Source organism: Thermobia domestica, unplaced genomic scaffold, assembly GCF_964235325.1.
Source record: "Thermobia domestica unplaced genomic scaffold, izTheDome1.hap1.1 HAP1_SCAFFOLD_254, whole genome shotgun sequence".
Taxonomy (NCBI): Eukaryota; Metazoa; Arthropoda; class Insecta; order Zygentoma; family Lepismatidae; genus Thermobia; species Thermobia domestica.
In genome coordinates this window covers 259,835-281,201 of record NW_027655971.1, presented here as the reverse complement: position 1 = coordinate 281,201, position 21,367 = coordinate 259,835, and the positions used below count along the sequence as shown (strand labels likewise).

The window sequence follows — 21,367 nt, the reverse complement described above, 5'->3', positions numbered from 1 at the left end:
TTGTACAAGGCGCTTTACCACACCTAAGCAAACTAAGTGCATATAATCTAAGGGCACTTGACTTACAAGACCTAGTTGCAAACCTGTTAACACAGTTTCGGAACGTTGATGCTCTTCGTATTTTAATTGTTTGAACGAAATGTCATCCTTTAAATTGGCATTTTTCTCATACAACCATATAGTTCTACCAAAATATACCCCTTCCTGAGTACACTTTTCACAGCCATAAATAGAATTATGTGAAGCAATACACTTCAAGAAAGCTCTTGCTGGAGCGTCAGCTATAACTGCACTGACACGGAATATATACTGTTTTTCCATATACACTACGCCACGTGATTCAAGTTCTTTACATTCTTTTACAAACGGTTCAAAGAACTCATTGCAGTTTGATGGTTTAGATTCACCATAGTAAATCGCGATTAAGAATGGTGTTTTATCTACTGCCTGATCCACAATTCCCATTAAAGGCCAAAAACATTTGGTTGAATTCGAATGTAAAGGTAAACCATCCACATTAATTGTAATAGTTACCAAACATGATCCCTCATTTTCTACCAACAACTTGGAATTTACAAATGGATAAACACATGGAACCAAACCTGATGACATTTTCTTCACAATATTATGTTCTACGCCAAAGTATTTAAATAGACCCCCTGCACGTGTATCTACATTGGAGCAAGACGGTGTATGTAATAGAGTTCGTGCGTCTAAAGGAAGTTGAGGGAAATATTTGTTTAAAATATGTAACAGATCGGTAGTGGCTGTATGGTCACTAACACGTGGAACTTGATCATCATTTCTGCACAAAGTTTCATTCGCATTGTTATCTGAATCTAGTTTATTAGTTTTCTTTATTTCTTGTCCTATTACTTCTGCAGAGAGAAATTTGTATTCATTAACAATTTCTTCATACTCCTTTTGAATCTTGCGGCGCTTAGATCTCGCAGAATCTCCAAAGTTTTCTTTTTCCACTGTTTCCTCCATTTTTCAACTATTTACCTGTCCTTTTAAAATCTAAGAATTGGGTGTAGGTTCAGTAGCTGGCCTCTCATCTCAACCAGAACTGCAAATATAAGTTAAGTAGCTTATTAGTACAAACAATCCCCTCCAATGCAACGTAATATATATATTTCATATGTACAAAGTGAAAACAGCCGAACTTAATTTATAAAATATAATTTAAATACATTTGCAGTTCGCGATTTTCTAAAGTAAATAAATAAAGGTCCATTCTACCACTGGTTTAGCATTTGCAAATTCTGTGCTTCGCGAATGTCAATACTGGGTAGAAATTTTCATGTACACCTCAGATGAATACTGGAATAAAACTTTTAAAACAGACCCTACCAGAGCCCTTTGTCCTTCCGACTTGTGCCATATACACTTAACACCTTAAAACCTATCGAAATAAATAATGAAGTGGAAAAAATATTTTTAAAACTTCATTTGGCAGTTCTTTTATTTCAATATTTTTTAAATAACATTTTTCTCTTGTAATAAGTGTTGCGAACCAGGGTTGGCAAAAAACGTTTTCTTACAAAAAATAAAAAGTCAACCTGTTTCTGTGATTGATTAAAAAAAATACGTATGGACAGAAATAAATTAACTTGGCCTTCACGTATTTCCAGCAATGGGGTTATAAAGGACAAGATCTACAACTCCTATACGAAGTATATTCGGAAATCGAAATAGTACTTTGCGTATAGAGTTGTGCGGTTCTATTAGTGTATTTTTTAGACCAGGAAATTCCCGTCATAATCATGCCTGCGTTATTATTTATCAACAATATTAACAAGTATGTAACGTCATTTTAGTGACATTGTATTATAATCAATACGCTAGAAATGACGTTTATAAAAGTAGTGAATGGCTGAATTTTAAAATAAGAATTTAACCCAACACAGGGTTCTTACAAAATTACTTTTATCATTTTCCATGATTTCCAGGTGCAAGATCACCCATTTTCCCTGACCCGCGACATTTAATAACATAATGGTGTACTGATGATCAATGCCCGTAAAAGCTATATAAAGACTTGGGGCAGTGATTCTCAACCTGTGTGCTGCCAAAGATCAGCAACTTTCCGTTTGTAACACTATACAGTAGACACAGAGCCATACAAAATGCTAATAATAGTAGACCAGTGTAAGTTATCCAAGGAATTGCCATTTGAGCTAGTGAAGAGACTTTATAAGACATTTTCAAATAATATTATACACTAACGTTAAATTTCTTTATATAAAACACTAAAAGATTAGCCATCCTTCTCCACAACGAGCAGCTGTAACTTAAGAATTCTTAAAAAAAATGGCAACAAATTGATTCTATAAATTTCGAAAAAAATAAGCGCTCCTAAAAGTTTAGTAAACAAACCAGAAAAAAAAGATACTTTAATGGAATTTCTCAATATTTCTTTGAATTCAATAAAATGAAAAATAAAACAATGAGAAACTTTTCAAAATAATGTGTAAATGTATATGCAACTGTGAGAATGCAAATTGTGAATTTTCCACCCTCAAACGCAAAAATATTTGAAAGTTTAACATAATGAAAGTTATGACGAGCGAACAGTACAGCTGCCCATACCAATTCCTACCGATTTTTTTTTTCAGTTATTGCAATAGATCCTACTTGGTACCACAACAAAACAAATTTATTGTTATACATATTATACAACATATTAAAAGATAACGAGAATTTTAGGAATGACCCCCGCCCCCCCAAAAAAATTTCATCAAAAGATTGCGATCTTGGCCGATAATTAGTTTTTGGATCAGGAGCTACAAAATTTTTTAACGGCACCTAAATCAAATTTTCGTATTTTTTACGGAATAAGCACATACAGAGTTAAGTGATAATTTTCTCTTTCTTTTCCCGTTTCTTCCAAAGCCGAATTGTCTTCTTCTCGCACATTTCACAGAAGTTAAGAGTTCTGAAGTTCCACGTGCGTAGGCCAATCTACTAGTTGTCGTTGGGCTAATGAAGAAGCCACTTACAAGTTGTCTACCAATAAACTTTTCTTAATAGAAATACCAGACTCTACACTTGAATTGCAATGTGAAATAATCAATGTCATTTTCACAAGACTCCACAAGTGTTAGAATTCACTTTTCCCACTTAGAACTGATTTATAAAATTCATCAAGATTTGAATTAAAATCAGACGCTTTTAGACGGTTTAAAAAAAAAAGAAAAGATTCGAACACTTTCTGAACTACCTGTTTTAACATCATCGAGACGAAACGACTGATGGAGTATTACCAAGCACTTCGTCATCCTTATCCGGGCAATTTTAGGTTTATACAAGAATACCTCAGGATCAAAGCATGAAATAGCACGAGTAAGAGGATATTTTTCGAGTATTTCTTTCAGTAGTGCCTATCAAAAATTTTCGACAATCAGTGAAGAAACTGCACTTGTTTACTTCCTTGACATCTTTAAGCTTCCCAATGCAATTTTTTTCTGCCCGAATCCTATATCTACATTCTTTGGGGCTTTCAAGTTACTTTTAACTTCTAGAGCTTGCCCTCGATCTTCTTCATTAGGCATTGGTATTTAAATGTCATCATATATTCTTTTAAAAAAGTTCACAGTCTATTACAGTGTGAAAAAGCATTGAACAGCAACAAATTACCTTTATTTACTTAACATTACTTCTACATTATTATGATCCCAACAAAATATACAATCATGATTTGAAAAAATTAGGTAATTAAAAAGAACTTGGACAGATGTGATTTATTTTCACAATTGGAGTTCTTTTCCTTTTAGCGGCAAAAAATATTCCAATCTGCTTTATCTTCAAGCAAGACTGATAAATTACTTCGTGTGTCTATAAAATCTACAAATGTCTTAGAAACATAAAAAATGTTAAAAACTACGTTTGAAAGTAACATTTTTTGGCGTCATATTTACCCTGTATAATTTATGACAATTTAGGTCACATCTCCTAAATTAAAACATAATGGGTCGTATGCATAATCATTTTGACGCGTGATTAGTGGCATACTAAAGAGTTCGACTAGCATAAGGTTCCTGTAATAGTCAGGCCTTTAGTATGACACTAATCATACTTCTAAACGACTCTGCATAAGGCGGTTTATGTCCGAAGGAATTTAGTACATCACATTCTTAGGAATAATAACAAATATTTAGGCATCAATAGGGCGTGATATGGCTGAGAAAAAAGTCATCTCCTAATTGGTAGTATACCTTCTTTCTACCTCCTCCCTCGGGATTTCGAAAATGTAAAAATATCTTCCTCAAGTGGTTTCCCTGAGAAAATACTGATGTTTTGTGTGAAAGCACGACAATTTTAAGAAAGTACATCAAATAAAAACATCACAGTTTGTACCTTATGCTGCGGAAAAGTGCCATTTCACAAAAACACGTGTCAAAAGACAGACCAGGTCTATGAACTATGAAGAAAACAATTTTATTCCGATTACTAACACTAAAATGCGAAAGTTTATATTATCCTTTTCTTTGAAGTTTCATCATTTCAGAAAGTTCAGAAAATCATATAATGTAAAAAACAGAAAATTCTGGGTTTTAAAACTGGTATTTTTATGTTTTCATTGGGGGAGGGGAGGGGAGTTGTCTCGCTGGTGGAACCTTGAGTAGAATTAACGGAGATTAATTGATATATGTGGAAAAACCGTCACCAAATTCATACAATTTGTGGCACTTCGGCTTTTAATTTTTTTTTTACTTTATTTTATTTTAGTTGCTGTTTTTGTTTAAACCAACTGAAAAAAGAAAAATGGTTTAAACCGTGGTTCAGGATGAAAACTTTTAATGAACACTCAATCTTTAATAAATCCTGAATCCGTAACAATGTTTCTTAAGAATTAAAGTTACACCAACGTAACTTTACACTTTTTTTTTCCACAAAAGATTATGATAACTGGCAAAGACGTATTTTACAAAATCGAACGGCTACGATTAGCTTACGGCACAAAAGACACACAAAATACATAAATTTCGCCTAAAGTTATGCAAAATACACGAATTTCGGGGATAGTGGGTCGGATCATCTGGAAACAAACAGACGCGCATAAAAACGAATTTTTGTTTGATCAGCGTTCTGTAATTTCTATTGCAGCATTTCTAGGGTTAAAATTAGACACGGAAAACAAAAAAGCAAAAAGGTGAAAGTAACGTCCTTTCTGAGTTCTGCACGTGAGAAAATAATCAAGACTGAAGTTTGAAGCGTATTCTATAGTGCAAAGGATAATATAGTGTTCGAATATTTTCAGACAATATTGTCATGCCTTCCCACAAAGAAATTTTCGATTCATTTATCTATTGTGAAGACATTACAGAAAAACGGTGAAATTAGCGGCAGGTTAATGTTAAACGCACTAAAATTATGACTTAAATAATATTAACTTAAATCTATCCATCTTAAATACAATTACTTTACATCGAAATAACTTACCGAAAAAATGCTTCTTTTTCTGTCTTTTTTAAAAATGTATTAGTTGTTTCTTAAGATTCCCCACTCGCAGAGGATGGTCGTCTTCGTTCCCGCCCACCGTCTCTGTCGATGGAGTATTTAAACCAATTCCTTACGTGCATTTCTATTTGATCATCGGTTGCTGATGGTATTACCCGCCGAACGCCATCTGGAATGATTACAAAGTTTCAATGTAATTAACATGTATAACGCAATGTATAGAACACTTATGAATTAAAAAGTACAATCGTTCACTGTTAAATTACTCGGAATATTCTGAAGAGAATTTAATTTTAATATTTTGTAGCCAAGTGAACATTACGGTCGAAGGTCGTCACACCTGAGATCTGACGTCCCTTGCCATTCAGATGCAATATCACTTGCCTCTTTGGGACTGAGAAAACCCGCCGAAAAACTCAGTCAGGATGATTACCGACATTGGTATCCTGACCTTCGACGTAGGAAGTAAAAGTTTTACTGCCATTCTCCTATAAACAGTACTAAATGGTCGCAAACACAAATGACGTGTTAATGTTCCGATCCTTGTTACCAGATCCGATTTCGGTCCATACGCTTGCAATCACTCGGATATTTCCTATACCAACTAGCCTGTATTCATTGTACCATCTCGACGTTTGCTCCATGGTTGTGGAGGATATTAATGATGTAAGATTTTTCCAGTCCCTACAAACATCAATCAACACTACAGTCACTGACATAAACACATTCTCTCTTGCTATTTATGGATGGAAGATTTCATCCATGAATAACGTAAGACATAATGTTTTTGTCTGTTTGGTGGGAGTTTCGCGTCCCTTTTCAGCAGCGAGGCTATATAGAGACAGAACCTAAACTTTAAGGTGGGATCTGAACCACTTCTCGAGTTGCTATCCGAGGCATTAGGTTCCCAGGTGAATTTGAACCTGCGACCACGCGCACTGAAGGCGAGCGCTGTAACCGTAACGACGTCTACGGGGGAACCCGAGAGAGAGAGAATTTTATATCACTGAGTTAGTGTTAGTTGGTTTTTAGAAGGACTGCTAAAAAAATCTTACTTCAATAAATTCCTCCTCAATATTTTAATTTTGTAAGGTTCTCTTCAATCAATAAACAAATAAATGTGATTTAATGGTTAGTCTGCAGTTTCATTCGAATCCAAAAAAAGTAAAAAATTCTTCATCTATGCATAACAAAATGATACAGTGTTCTATGTCAGTGAGTGCAGTATTAGTTGTTTACAGAGTTTGGAAAAAATCTTACTTCAATAATGATCTTCCCAACCATGGACTAAATGTCGAGATGGTACCGTGAATCCAAGTTAACTGTTGCTATACGGAACATCCGAGTAATTTAAAATTAATGGACCAAAATTGGATCTCAGAAACCTGTAATTTATTTTCGAGAGAAAATTGGCTATTCCCTGTAACGTATAGCGAATTAAATGAAAATGAGATCTTTCAGTTTTACGTCCCACGGATATGATGGTTAGGCAAAAATGATGATGATGAGAGATGAATAAAATGGTGGAATGAAAAAGTGGGAGAAAGCGGGATAATCCCGAGAAAACCCACGAGTTCGGTGTTTGTCCACCACAAAGTTCACACAGCGCGAGCTGGGATCGAACCAGTATAGCGAATTAAAATACTGTGTAGTCGAATGATGGGGACTAATGTTGAACTTCGCTCTATGCTTAAAAGTTCCCTTTGAAGCATTTTGGCTGAAAAAAATTGATATAGAAGTGTAATAAATGTGATGGGCTTTCACACTAACGAGCGTTATTCAGAGTTCTTTTTCTGACATGCAACGAATAACTTGAATACAGAACATTTATCTTTAGAACAGACTTGAAAAGAAAGAAAGTGAAGAGAGAAGACATAGTCGAAGTAGTAATGCAACTTACTGTCAATAATCTATTGCAGCATGGAAAACAAGGATGATGCCGATAAGGTAATGAGTCTGTTAAACAAATCTACTATACTTATTAAAACACTCACATTTGGTAATCTCACTTCTATTTGGAAGCAACAGTTCACGATATGTAAATTTTGGACATCGTTTAAAACTTATTTCAAATTTTTTGACATTTAAATAAAATTAAATAAATAAATAAATAAAAATAAAAAAAATAAAATTCAAAATTCACTGTATTGGGGGAAAGAAAAATTCTTATAAAGCTAAATATTAATAGTAATAACAGTAAAATTAACTATTTTTTTTTCAAATTGTTAATTGTAAAAATTCTACATGTACGCAGGCCGAGGCAAAAGTCTGGACATGTCATATTTTCAACATTGCTGGAGAAATCGGGCAATACCTTACGATGAAGTAATAATAACATGAGGACCGAACGCCTTATGACCATCATGTTGAAGGTAGTCACCGTGCGTTTTGTCGACACTTGTAATAAACGCTTATATAATAATTAACTTGGGACCAGTTGGTCCTAATATGGCGTAGAAGACAAATTTTATGTCACCTGGCAGCAAATTTGATTCATTAAGTTTTACTATAAAAGCTAGAAAGCAGCTGTGTAAGGTTACGTTATTTTGCATGTAATCTAGCTAGGCACTCTCATTGCATGACCGCACAGAAACTGTTTTGGTAAGTACTAGTAGCAACAACTGAGTGATAAGCCAGATAAATGAAAGAGCATTCATTTGGTCCTTGTCCAAGATACCGACAGGTCAAATATTAGAAAATCTAAGCAGTGACAAAAGCCAACGAGGAAACTATAACGAAATTTAGGCCGTCATTTCGAAGTGGGGTATCTTGATTTTTCCCAAGTTTACAGCAGAGCGATTTAAAGTTCTACGGGAAATTTGATTTTTAAATCTTTATATCGCCGGAACTATAATGAAGTGAGATACTGCATTTTAACAGTTGATAGAACACGTGGAAGTCATAATAGAAAAACGCACTTTTTTTTTCAAGTTACGCCCCTTTGCGTTTTCACCCCTGAATTTGTAAAGCGTACAAGTTGTGTTTCGCGCATATTATCGGAGGAAACGAGCATCAATGAATAGTAAGTAAATCCTACAGGTCTGTTATCCACGAATGGAACCTACACAAGATTCAGTCACAACAATAACGCACATATGAACCTCAGATCGCGGGAGGAAGGAGGGGAAGGTGGCATTTTGCTCAATGTACTTGATAGGAGTGGTGACTGTCCAAAATTTGTCCTCAAACAAAGTGCATATTAGACAGGAGTTTCCAATCAAAGCATACCTTTCAGTATTTGCATTATTCTCAGGGTTCTTAGTGCTTCTTTACCCTTTCTACCGGTCCAGTTGAATTTCTTTGCTGCGTCGTTACTGAATACTTTTTCTAACATTCGTCTCACTAACTTCTCAACACTTTTACCACCCAAGGTACTCAAAGCTATTTGCTGTAAGCAAATATAATAAAAGCAGTTATAATTATACATATTACCAATACACTAGTTGTTACTAACGAATAGCAGGACACAATGAACTAAAAATATCAATTTTTTCCTTGCCTAGCATAGAAACGAAGAAAACTAGAAGTAATAGATGAAAGGGTTCCTGCTCGTTTGGCAAAATCAAATTTCCTGACTTTTCCAGGTTCTTAAATACCACTACTTAGAGATGTTTAGATAGCATATATTTGTACCAGTGCACAGAGCAGTACAATTTGCACACGAAAGAACGGAAACAGAACATTTTTAATATGAAACATCCCGTAACAACTAGCCGGATAAGGCAAACAGTAAAATATGCTATTATTTCCAAACATGAAAATAATGACGAACAGAATTTTAAAAGCATAATGAAGCATAAAGAACCTTAAAATGTGTAGCAAATATACAATGAAAAACTTATTTCTCTTTAATCATTTCGCCAACACTGAATAAATAATTATTTTCTTATGATACAAAAACAAAGGAAGCAGGGATGCTACTTCAGGGATATTTCCATTGCATTGTGTATAACATTTTGTTTATAATCTAGATACAACACACACGTTACATAACAGCTTAAGATGCGGGAAAATGTTTAAGGCATGACCATTTTCTATAGGCATAGTCTTAAAATTCTCCTGGTGGGAAAATCCTGAAAGTCCCTGTTAGGATGGCGGAGCCGAACTTGTGCCCAAAATACAACGAACGCAAATCCAAGTCTCTATAAAATAAGATATGCCCTATAGGCTTCATTAGGTTATGTCTACTGGAACGAAGTTATTCATAATTGCTTCCGCGGTTGTGAATATTCATATTACAACAACTGAGACATTCATAGAAACAGATGCCGAATGTTTCTACCACACACGCCCTAACATGACACGTTAAGGTCGTTGACTGCTCTGTAGCGGCTTAATATATGAACAATTTATGAGGCATGTTATATAGATTCATACTAGAAGAGACGCCAATTGCTGGTATGAAAAAGTTTATTTCTATCATAGTTGCTGCATTATCAATGTTCGAAATTACAAAGGAAATTATGACCCACTTTGTTTATTCAGTTTCAAGTTGCCACGTGTCATTGAACAAATGTAAGATACCTAATGGGAAGTATCACCCCGTATAATATAAAAATACGGAAATTACTGTCTAAAATACTACAGTGAGCTCAAAACCTACCAAACTTGTAGCATTATTTTCATTGTGTGCCCATTCTTCCAGTGATTTAACCAATGATACAGTTTCACAGGGTAGAGTCAGACCGTCGGGTAATACCAGTGGTTGCGAAATTCCCGGTGAACGTAAATTTCCGTGGATGTATTCCAGTATGCGTGACTGGGTTTCTTCTATACGTTCCAGACGTCCCTTAATGTTCGCCAAATGCTTAGCAATAACCGTGAAACCTGCGGGAAAAATGAAGTATAACCTGTATTGCATATATAATAACTTTTAAGAAATAGAAAAAAAAAAAAAGAAATATAGAAGGAAAATAACTTTAAACATTTTTTTTTTTTTTTTTTTTTTGCAACATTACGATTTCGAATGCTCATAATTTCGGCATTTTTTGTTTAAGAATGTTAACCCTTGTGTACTATCAAGAACACTTTTACACAGGAATTACATGGGGTCTTCTAGAATCCCACCTAAATTATGTTCTTTACGCAGAACCATCAAAGAGACAACTTAAATATTTAGTATGCATCTTTAGCATACACTCGAGATAGTCTGCAAGAAAAGATGAATTGTAACCTCACTTGTTTAACAGCTGTAACATGAGAAACAAATCTAGGGTTCCAAAAGACCCCATGGTAGTACACAAGAGTTAAAAATAGTACTATTAATAATTTCTGAACTTTGTTTTCAGAATTTTATTCATTTATTAATAAATATTTGCACCAGTTCAGTTTCATAGAAAGTATAAAACCAACCAACCATTTCTGCTTTCAAAGATATAGTAGCTAATGGGTGAAGAAGTTTACTTCTGCAAGCCTCAAATGCATTCATTGCAACATATTTTTGAATGTACAATTCTAGGATATACTCATTTATATGCCTGCTTTCAAAACCCGATATTATGATACTGATCTTACAGTTTGGGTATTCTAATTTCTCCTCTCAGCCGTTCAGTCCAGCTTATCTACTGACCGCAAACATGCTCTGCACCACGCGGGAGTCTGGTGCAGGGTGGAAAATACTAACTTTTTCTTTTAAACAGTGTTATCTTTAATTTAATAATTTCTTTCGCTTTGGATAATACATCTTGAGACCTGAGAAAAACATTGGGAATAGAGTTAAATGTTAATTAGCTATGAATTTTCATAGCAAATTTCCTAATTGGGATTAAATTTCGAATTGATTCCCAATCTTTAACTGATTGCAATCCCAAACACTTTTTCATACTTTTCATGCTTTGAGGAAAAAGTACATCAACATTCAACAAAATGATACACTGTATTCACGAAAGTTATTGAAATCTGGCAGGAACGTGTATATATATATATATATATATATATATATATATATATATATATATATATATATATATATATATATATATATATATATATATATATATATATATGTGTGTGTGTGTGTGTGTGTGTAAAATCGGAAGTTTAAAACTAGTTTACGGAATGAGATGCATAAATTTCGACTCAAGTTATGTAAAATGCACAGGGTTTTCAACCTTGGGTGCAGATGGGGGGGAGGAACACCCGAAATACGTCCCTGAAGTCTGAACGCCAAAAATTTACATTTTAAAAGAAGGAAGTACATACCGACCGTGTTGATTTTCGATTGTTCTGGGCTTAATGAAGATGTTTCTTCAGCGCTGAAGGTCGCCCCATCCTCGCCTCCAATGGCACTTGAAGACTTTCCTGCATTTCTCCCAATTGCATTTTGGTTACTTTCTGAAGGTGACGAAACTGAATGGGCCTCTGATTCCCTGAACAATTCTCTAGAGTTCATACGTGGATAAATTATTTTCTGGGTTCGTTGACTATCATCTTCTTCACTTGTGTCATCACTTTCCACATATTGTGCATTACGACTAGTTTTCCTCTTTCTTCTAACTTCCTCTGCATCACTTAACAAATCCGAAGTATACTGAGCATCCCTTTCTTTTCTTCGTGCAATCAATAGGTCACCTGAAGAGATACATTACATGGATAAAGGACGTGGAAATTTCGTTAATAAGATCTTCCACTAAGTCTATTACAATAGATAGAACTTCTGATGCAAAGCTAACGTGAATGAAGTGCAGCTTCCGACATAAAATAAAATTGAAAATTAGTAAAAAAAATAAAAATAAAAAAATAAAAAAAAATAAAAATAAAAAAAAATCTTTTCCTAATTAGTTAATTTGGAAGTGTTTACTTAGGAGCGTAACATAATGTAATAGTAGCTGTCAGGCTGGAACGATATGTTTAATTTCTAATGAGAAAGAAAACCAAGTATATTTAATGTAAGTGAATAAAGCTAATAATTTTCAAGAGATTCATTGCGTTGATTTTGAGTTTAACGTCCCGTTCAGCAGCGAGGCTATGAGACGTGGACCAACTTGTTAACGTGGAATCCGAAACGCATGAGCTCCAGCCGGGAATCGAACCCATTGCGTGATTATTTCAAACGGGACATTTCCTTTTCGCAATATAGGATATGAATTGTAGGGTCATTAATTCGACCGTTTTAAAACGGCACAGACAGCTAATGTTTCTTAAAGAAAAAAAGTCAGTATACTAACATGTCCGGACGGAGGGGAATATCTTTGTATTTACTGCACTGCATACCAAATAATAATAGCAGTAGGTAAAATAATAATGCCATTTTTCAAGGTGGTATTTATATTCCGCTATCCGGCACGTGACGTTTGGGTTCCGCCGTTTGGGCACCGGATGTTTGGACGCGAAGCCATTTGGGCGACAGACGTTTGGACGCGAGTTAAATTAAAAAGTCATTATGTTAGGCGCTGAATACTAAGTTCGAATCAAGATATCAGAAGATGTTTACTGTCGTGGAAGTCCTTGAATTATACTTGATTTTGTTTTACATACTAGAATTACTGAAATTTCAAAATTCTAAAAACTTAATTAACAATTAAATTTCGTAAATTTAAGTTTCAACCAAGTTAAGTGTACTTTTTATTTGATAAATTTTCAAGCCAAAGGTAAGTAGACCAGACTAGATATGATTGACTGCATTACATACGTAGTGAGACTATTTCATTATTAAAAAAAAAATTAAAAAAAAAAAAACTTTAAACCTACTTCTGCAGTTATGCAATAAGTGAATGTCAAAAACACATCTTTAGTGGCTAAATGATCAATATATGTACACTTAACTATTATTTTTCACTTTGAAATCGTTCTTTTTTTTTCCTTTCGCCACTTTCGCCAGTTTAAATGCTTACAATGAGGCGAAAAAAGTATGTTAAGTTTTGACTTTTATATTGGAATGTTTATATATATATATATATATATATATATATATATATATATATATATATATATATATATATATATATATATATATATATATATATAAAGTGATACCAGTAATACAGCACACTGCAGTTCCTAAACTCAATGTCTTAGACACTCTGTATTAACATCTCTCCCTCAACTCTATTAGGATTTAGAAGTTTTAGATTTCTGGGCTCTAGGCATCTAAGGCCATTTAGCCCGTGACGTTTGAGGGATGACGTCCCTCGGCGAGCACACTATCTGGGGAAAGGGAAGGAAAGAAGCGGCCTGGAACCTATAAATTAGGGTAGTACCCCGGCATTTGCTGGTGTGAATGAGGAAAACCCAGGAAAACCTCATTCAGACTGGCTGGCCTGAAAGAGCGTGTTACACTTTCTCGATCGAGTGCCCTCACCGGAAATCGAACCCGAGACCGCTCGCACCGAAGGTGAGCGCGTTAGCGATTACGCTACGCGGGGCCACTTTCCTCAACTAGAGTGCGCGGAAATCTTTTATTGGTAGTTCTTTATTGGACTTGGAGAGAAGAGTTTGGCAACGTAATACGAAAGAAAACAAATTTTAAGAATCGTGAACAAGCGAAAAATTAAGCCATGACGATGTTAGGCAACAAATGTCACAATCGCATTAAACTATTTAATTTAGATTAATAAATAAAGTAGAGATAGAAAATAGATAGATAAATGAGGTGAGATAAAGACAGAAGTGCAGGAAATGTATATATATATCTTGATTCGCGCTTAGTTTTCAGTGCCTAGCTTACTTTATATATCGTAAATTGTAATTTTTACTATGTATTTCGCGCCCAAACGTCCGGCGCCGAAACGTCCGCGGTGAAATGGTAGCGCCCAAACGTCCTGTCCAGCCGCTATCCTGGGAAGCGTGGAGGGGAATACACTTTTGTAAATGCAGGGTCGCTACCATAGCTCAAAGGAAAGATAATTAACTAACCTGTTACGTAATGAACTTTTCTGATTTTATACAGCTTCCAAGAGTCCTCAGGAATTACGCCATCTTCCAAAAGTTTATTGAATCTTTTTGATTCTTTACAAGGTGGCCAGAAACTCTCCGTCTTTCGAGGAGTTAGCCATTCCGAATGAACAATCCCCAAGCCACCCCCAGATTCTTCGTCAAATTCCACCACATGAAACATCCTGAAATCAACGTGTATACTTATAATATGCTATTGGATAAAGAAAGAAGAGAAACAAATACAACAATACAATACATTACAATATAAAACACCTTAAATATAAAAATATAAATATAATATTTCGAGACAGGCCCACAAATACATATTTGGACGCATGGTTTACACGTATGAGTGAGTTACAATACACATTGATGCGCCACGTTTGCTTTCTCGAAGCAGGTTAACAGAGGAGATGAAACTTGGAAACGAGGTGTGTATATAAAGGCTGATCAGATAAACTCTTTTATAAAGAACATTTTGAGAACAAACTACATTCACATTTTTTGTCAGGAATTCTCGTCAAATTATTGAAAAAAAAAATGCTTAGGTGAGTCCTAAATCGTTCGTTTTCAGAGGAATTTTTCTGTATATTTGTTCTAAATACCTCCCCCCCCCCTCCGCCTTGACAACCTAAACTACAAAATTACCTTAACCGTTTCCTGCATTTTCACTTTCCGCGCCCCGAAACCTTTTTCTAATACATATTTTACAAATTAATGAAGTAGCTAATTAGTATCATCCTATTTAATTACCCAATAAACAGGGTTGGTTAAAACCTGTTTCTTGAAAGTTTTTATGGTTTAATACGCTGGTTTTCTTGGTTTAAATAGTAACATGTGGATACAAATAAGTATGTCTAGCCTTAACTTCCTTATGTGACAGCAGAGGTACGAAGGACACGTGTCTTACAGCTCATAGTTCCTTCCACGTACAGATACAGTGCTACTTAAAAAACACAATAAATAGCCAACAACCAGGCCTAGCACATATTTCGCGGTTCCACTCGAGCACAATGTCTTACCAAAAAGAAAATTTATAGCTAAATACGATGTGAAACATCTTTTATGAAAGAATGGAAGTGTGAATGTAAGAAATTACTGTCAGTGCACAGCATATTTAAATGAATTTTGAGTGAGAGAAAGTGTGCGTCTCCACTATCCTCGTTTATGCGTACACCCTCCGCCGATGACGCGCCTGCCCCGTACGGACGCACCCCTCGCTTTCGCTCGTGCCTCCCTGCTCTGACTCAGACAGCATTCGTGTTTCTTAGTGGCCACCTAGTACAAGTTAGTTCGTGTTTTGTGCATTGTAGTTTGTGTGCCATACGTTCACACTGTATTTATACTGAGCCCCAGGGTTGGCAAAAACCATGGTTTTTATTGAAAAACCAAAAAAACAGTTTTTTTTGCTTTAAACCCGGTCTTTTTGGTTTATACCAGGTTTTTTTTTTTTTTTTTTTTGTTTAAATAATTTGCTCTATGTATTTATATCACATATGGACAGAAATAAGCTTTTTTCGCCTTGGTGTTAGTATGCAACAACCGGGTTATGCTGGAAGGGGTCACATAAGCTTAAAGCGGAATCCAAACTGCTTCTCGGCTTACATCCAAGAGAAATTGTCCTCTATTTGAACTCGAAACCGGGACTAATTGGCCACAAACGCGATACGTCTGCCGACTCACTCACGAAGGACTCCTGGTAAAAATACGTTGACTAATCTTTACATATTTGTCAATATAATCATCAAGAGTCATTAGAACAGGACAAAAAGATAAACAATTGCACAAATGGAACCATTATACAGAATTACATATGGACAATTTCAAAGTACTACAGAGTACAGAAGAACTAATTTGGTCGAAGTCAGTTCACTACGACTTTTATTAGTCCAAGTTAAAGAAATATAACTACTTACTTTGCATATCAGTAAGAAAAGTGAATAAAGATACGAATTGAGTCCACTTAAGCTCTGACCAATTTATACAAAAATAGTTACCAAAGATTCTTGTTATTTCAATAATTGCCTCCAGTGGGGTTTGTATGACCCCATTCCCCGAAAAAGTACGGTACTTCGATGTATTTTATCAATAGTAAACATTATTAAAACGAAACAATGTTTAGAATTTTCCTTTGGTTGCATAACAATAATAACAAACTATAAAAAAATCACAAAAGAAACATCCATAAAGTCACATAAAAAAGTTGCTTTTGTAATATAATCTCTTTGAGTAAAGAATGGGGAATTTAGGTCTGAATATAGTACGAATAATATATGGGAGTGAAACGTGATAGCCCACAAATATGTGTTCATCAAAATTTTACGAATAGTTACACTTTTACGAACATTTTGTTTTTTTGGTTTAAACCAGTTTTTTTTTTTTTTTTTTTTTTTGAAAAAACCAGCTGGTTTAAACCAAGGTTTCAATCATGGTTTAAACCAGCCAACCCTGCTGAGCCCTCCTGAAGTCAATCTGCAAGTAGTAATGGAGCTCCTCCAGGGTTTGAAAGAAACCGGGTCTTTTTGAAAAAGCACAACCCACCTGAGCCCATATGGGTATTTTCCGGTTTAATTGTTTTTTTCGAAATATTTCAATGTCTCTTGATTTGTAGTGTGGACACCCGCTATTTTGAACAAAATGGCCGCCATTTTGAAATTTTACATTGCTATGCAGCCAAAGTCTGTACAGGAAATTTACAGAAAATCTCCTGATTGTGCCCTGAAAATTTAAGCTTAAAACACTGAAAGTAGTACCGTTTAGTATGTGTGATACAGGCAGACGAACGAATAAATGTAGATAGAATCATCCCGGGAGCCTCAATGACGTTCGCCAAAAATATTAATTTAAAACAAATACACAACTCATGTTTTATAAAATAAATAGTTTTATCGGTGAAGTTCACTTCCGATACTTTGTGTTCAATTATGGGAATTTCCCGAGCATTTCTTTCGCGATGTTTTCTTTCTTTCTTTTTTTTTTTCTAAAATCCAAGCTTTTTTTACTGTACATCGAAACTTCTAGTAGTATGGAAATTTGAATTCAGCACTTGAAATAATAAGCGTCACACGGTTTTCGGAACTCTGAGCATTACGCTTCTTAAATTTGACAAGAATTTTTACGCCATTGCTGCTGTTGATTCTACAGAATGCTTATTTGAGGAGGAGCAACAAATAACTGGACTAAACAGCTGTTGTTGGAAAACCAAATTTTACTTAAGAATACTTGTGCTACCATCAAAGGTAACCAAAAATAAATAAAATAATAATAATAAATAAGGGTTAAGTTCCGTAGCACCGGACCAATTTTAGGAAATTTACCCGGTCAATTGAAGAATTTATTTAAGTTTGCGAGTAAGAATGAGTGAAAGTGGGGTAAGTAAACTAGTAAAAGTGAAGAAAGTTGTTTTTTGTTCGTTGTTTTTGATTTTGTAAGCGGCACAGTATGTTGAGGCGGAAGGACTATTTCGCGGAGAGGTATATTTGTTATGATATTGTAGCGCGAAAGGCAAGGTGTTGGGGAAGAAGGAAGAGCATTTCGAGGGCTATTTAGCGGACTATTTATTTAAGGAAACGAAACCCCAGGAAACTGTTGTGCATGATTTTCTTCTTGAAATCGGAAAAGTTTACCAGCCTCAGTTTTGATAAGTGACTTCCAAGAGAACGGGAACGTTGTCACTACCCTCGCTTACGCGTATACCCACCTGCTCCCTTCGGACGCAACTCCTTGCTCCGCTCGGGTCTCCCTGCCCTGACTCGGTTCGACAGCATTCGTGCTTTTTAATGGCCACCTAGCACAGGTTGGTTTGTGTTTCTGTGCTGTAGTAGTTTTTATGCCCCTGACGTAAAGTAACATAATTTGATGTAATCCAACAAAATATAACCGAATGCAGTGCATTTTGGTGCTTTTTCCAGTTTTCAAATTGGTCCGGCGTTACGGCACTAATGCCAAAAATAATACTAGCATTTTCACTAATGCAGTACATATTTACTGGCAGTGTGCGAATTGAAAAATTTTCCCAGGGGGGGATGAATTTCACCCATATGCGCACCCAGTCCTCCCCTTACACACACACACACATACATACATATATATATATATATATATATATATATATATATATATATATATATATATAGAACGGTGGTGGAATAAAAATACGAAATTCTAATTTCCGATTGGAGTAAAGTTATTTTCAAGTAACACGGGTTCTTTTCCAGTAACTGCAGACTCAAACATTTGGTGACCTTTCCACCCCCTTCGATTTCCTTGCATACTTCGGACCCACCCCCGCAGCCCTCTTGCGGAGGAAACCATCCCTTTACTTGGGGAAGGAAGTCATTCAGTCGTTTGTTCTTGGCGAGTGAAGATCGTAGGTTACTTAGAATGGCTAAAGTGCACAGCAAAACCCGCGAAATAGTTCAGTGTGGCAACATGTCTACATCCAACTATTGAAGGATCTCGGTCACAGCAACTTGTCCCTCCCCCTTTCGAGTGAGATACTTGAAAACACACATCGGCATAACACCAATTGGGACACACTTGAAATATAGTGGTTTTTTTTTTCTTTTTTTTTTTTTTTACTAACAAGTACAAAACATTTGAGATGTGAGATGTTTCATAAATTTTCAGTCAGCAATATTTAGGTTAGCTACACAACGTAAGAATTGTTCTTTTTTTCTATCTTCATGTCTATTCAAAAATACTCCAGAGGGGGGAAAAGTTATCCCTGCCAGGGATAAAATTTTTCTTCTCCAGAGGGGGAAAGATTTTTGTCAGGGGGGGAAATCCCTGGCATCCCCCCCGCCAATTCGCACCCTGTTTACTGGTAGTACCTTCACTCTGTGAGGGATAACGTCCCTCGGTGTCGCATTTGGCGAGCACACTATTCACGGAAAGTATCTTCTAAAATATAAAATTGCATATTTTACTTCAAATAGGCTATAAGCATAATCTGCACTTTAATTTGTTCTATAATTATCTCAAGCTAAGAGAAGGTTTTTTTCTTTTTATTCATTCAGTGCATTCTAAAGTTTATAAATGTCTTATGTTGAATGCTGTTGAGTACCTTAACGTGAAAGCATCTGATTCGCCCAATGAAAGTTCAAAATCTGATAAAAATCACTTTCAATATGATCGCCTTAGTTGTACCAATAAAAATAGTAACAAAAACCTCAAAAACCCAGATGGTTTTTTTCAAGTGGGTCCAACCCGAAAAAACCCGGTGGGTTTTATCGGGCAGGGCCCACTTGGGCAAACCCTGATCTCCTCACTTAATGCATGCTCTGCTAAAAGGAATACAAAGCCCTAACATAACTTGAAAATATAGGAAACGTGTCAAAATTTGGTAGAATTGTGTGCTCGAGTAATGCCCATTCCAGTACATAAAAAACAAAAATCTCCTAACTGATACACACTGTTCCTCTGAAAACCAAAACTAGGCCTAATTGTTCAATATATTCGGCAAAGTTTCTGAAATTGGCTGGGACTTTGGCAATTCACTCAAAATCTAAGTACAAGGGGCATATGTCTTAAAGTTTATTGCATGCTGTTTTCAGTACATTTTGGCACTATTTCCCTTTTTTCAAGTGACTGGAGAATCGTTACTAATGCATAAACTTATACAAAGTCAAAGCATTATGTCACACTTGGGTGGAAGAGCAGAATTAACCTAACCTAATGTGCATGCGCAGGAACAATGCATTGTAGCCAAAGATAATCGGCCAAACTGAACCCAGAAATATTTATTAACTCTTAATTTCCATGCAGACATCTGCTGTACTGTAACCCAGTGAAGAGTGTAACTAGCTCACGTAAACTAATTTTGCCTTCTTAAAATGGATATTAATCATTTCAATGTTATTCTACATTAGCACTCCATGCACAATCATAACCTGTTCACCCACATGTTTCCATAAAAAAAAAGTATGGAAATTATTTTATATAGAATGATTATATAACCTACTTACCTTTCTTGTCTTGTCTTGTCTTGTGTTCTTCACTTATGAATAGTGCTGGTTTTTTGCATCAGGTCTAAATCTTTTTACAAAAGCACTTAAGTTTGATCACACTCTTTTTTCTGTAAGTAGAGAGACAACGCAATGACCACAACACTTCTAATATGGCGGTGAAGAACTGCGCATGATCAGTAACGCACTCTACCAACATCAAGTATGTTGGAGTTAGCGACCTTTACCCAACGATAAAAATCAGTGGTCGTGGGGTGGGAAAAAATGCTTTTCGTAGAGCGATTCCCCGTTATTTAGCCAACGCTAAAGTAACGTATTTCTTGGTTGGGAAAACAGTCAACTCGAGTATAGTTGCGTTAAGGTCGGGAGAATAGTTGGTTGGCCAACCATACATTTAACCAACGGTGGGCCAACGTACGTTTCTCCACTATAGGCTTGTACCGACCATCACCCACTGTTTTGACCAAATCCCACTCAATCCCCAACGGTGGGCCAACCAACCTTGCTACTAGGGTTATCATTTACTCTCTTGTGACTCAAATTAATATTTCACAGGTTAGTTCCGTGTATTTTTGTTTTAAATATCAACTAGAATATTTCTCATAAATATTACAGTCAAAACTGACTTTTAATTGTCCATAACTAAATAAACAAAAACTACACATGAAAATGTTTCACATGCGCAATAAAATCGGTCGAGTTCAACTGAGGACCCACAAGATATTATATCCTTTCGGTCGCCCAAAGGTAAAAGGAGGTATTTACATTTTGCTTGTTTTGAGAACAACAGCAAAATAGGTGATTTTTGATAATTAACATTACTATTAAAGACTCTGTTTTCTGCCTCAATAAACACTTAGTGATCATTGACGCCGAAAAGAAAACAAAGTCTTTAACAGTAATGTTAATTATCAAAAATCACCTTTTTTGCTTTGTTTTCAAAAGAAGCAAAAATGTAGATACTTCCTTTTACCTTTGGGCGGGCGCTTTGTGATGTTGATTTTTGAAAGGAAAATAGAGAACGAAAACAGAAAGAGAAAATATTATCACACCGAGGATAGGCT

At 35.5% G+C, this 21,367-nt stretch overlaps 1 protein-coding gene across 3 annotated transcripts; it reads right to left on the bottom strand.

Moving 5' to 3' along the window:
• Positions 1–784: 784 nt before the first annotated feature.
• Positions 785–20,733, bottom strand: LOC145676632 (uncharacterized). Of its 3 annotated transcripts, none has more exons than XM_081747465.1 (7): positions 20,304–20,733; positions 14,317–14,519; positions 11,665–12,033; positions 10,067–10,290; positions 8,692–8,851; positions 5,446–5,632; positions 785–1,069 (listed from the first exon to the last, which is right to left on the bottom strand). In XM_081747465.1, the coding sequence occupies exons 2-6, from the start codon at positions 14,516–14,518 to the stop codon at positions 5,496–5,498; spliced, it is 1,092 nt and encodes a 363-aa protein (XP_081603591.1). In that variant the 5' UTR covers position 14,519; positions 20,304–20,733; the 3' UTR covers positions 785–1,069; positions 5,446–5,495. The 3 variants fall into 3 exon arrangements, with proteins under 3 accessions (XP_081603591.1, XP_081603590.1, XP_081603592.1); XM_081747464.1 differs by lacking the exon at positions 20,304–20,733 and adding an exon at positions 17,091–17,422; XM_081747466.1 differs by lacking the exon at positions 20,304–20,733 and adding an exon at positions 16,879–17,083.
• Positions 20,734–21,367: the final 634 nt, after the last annotated feature.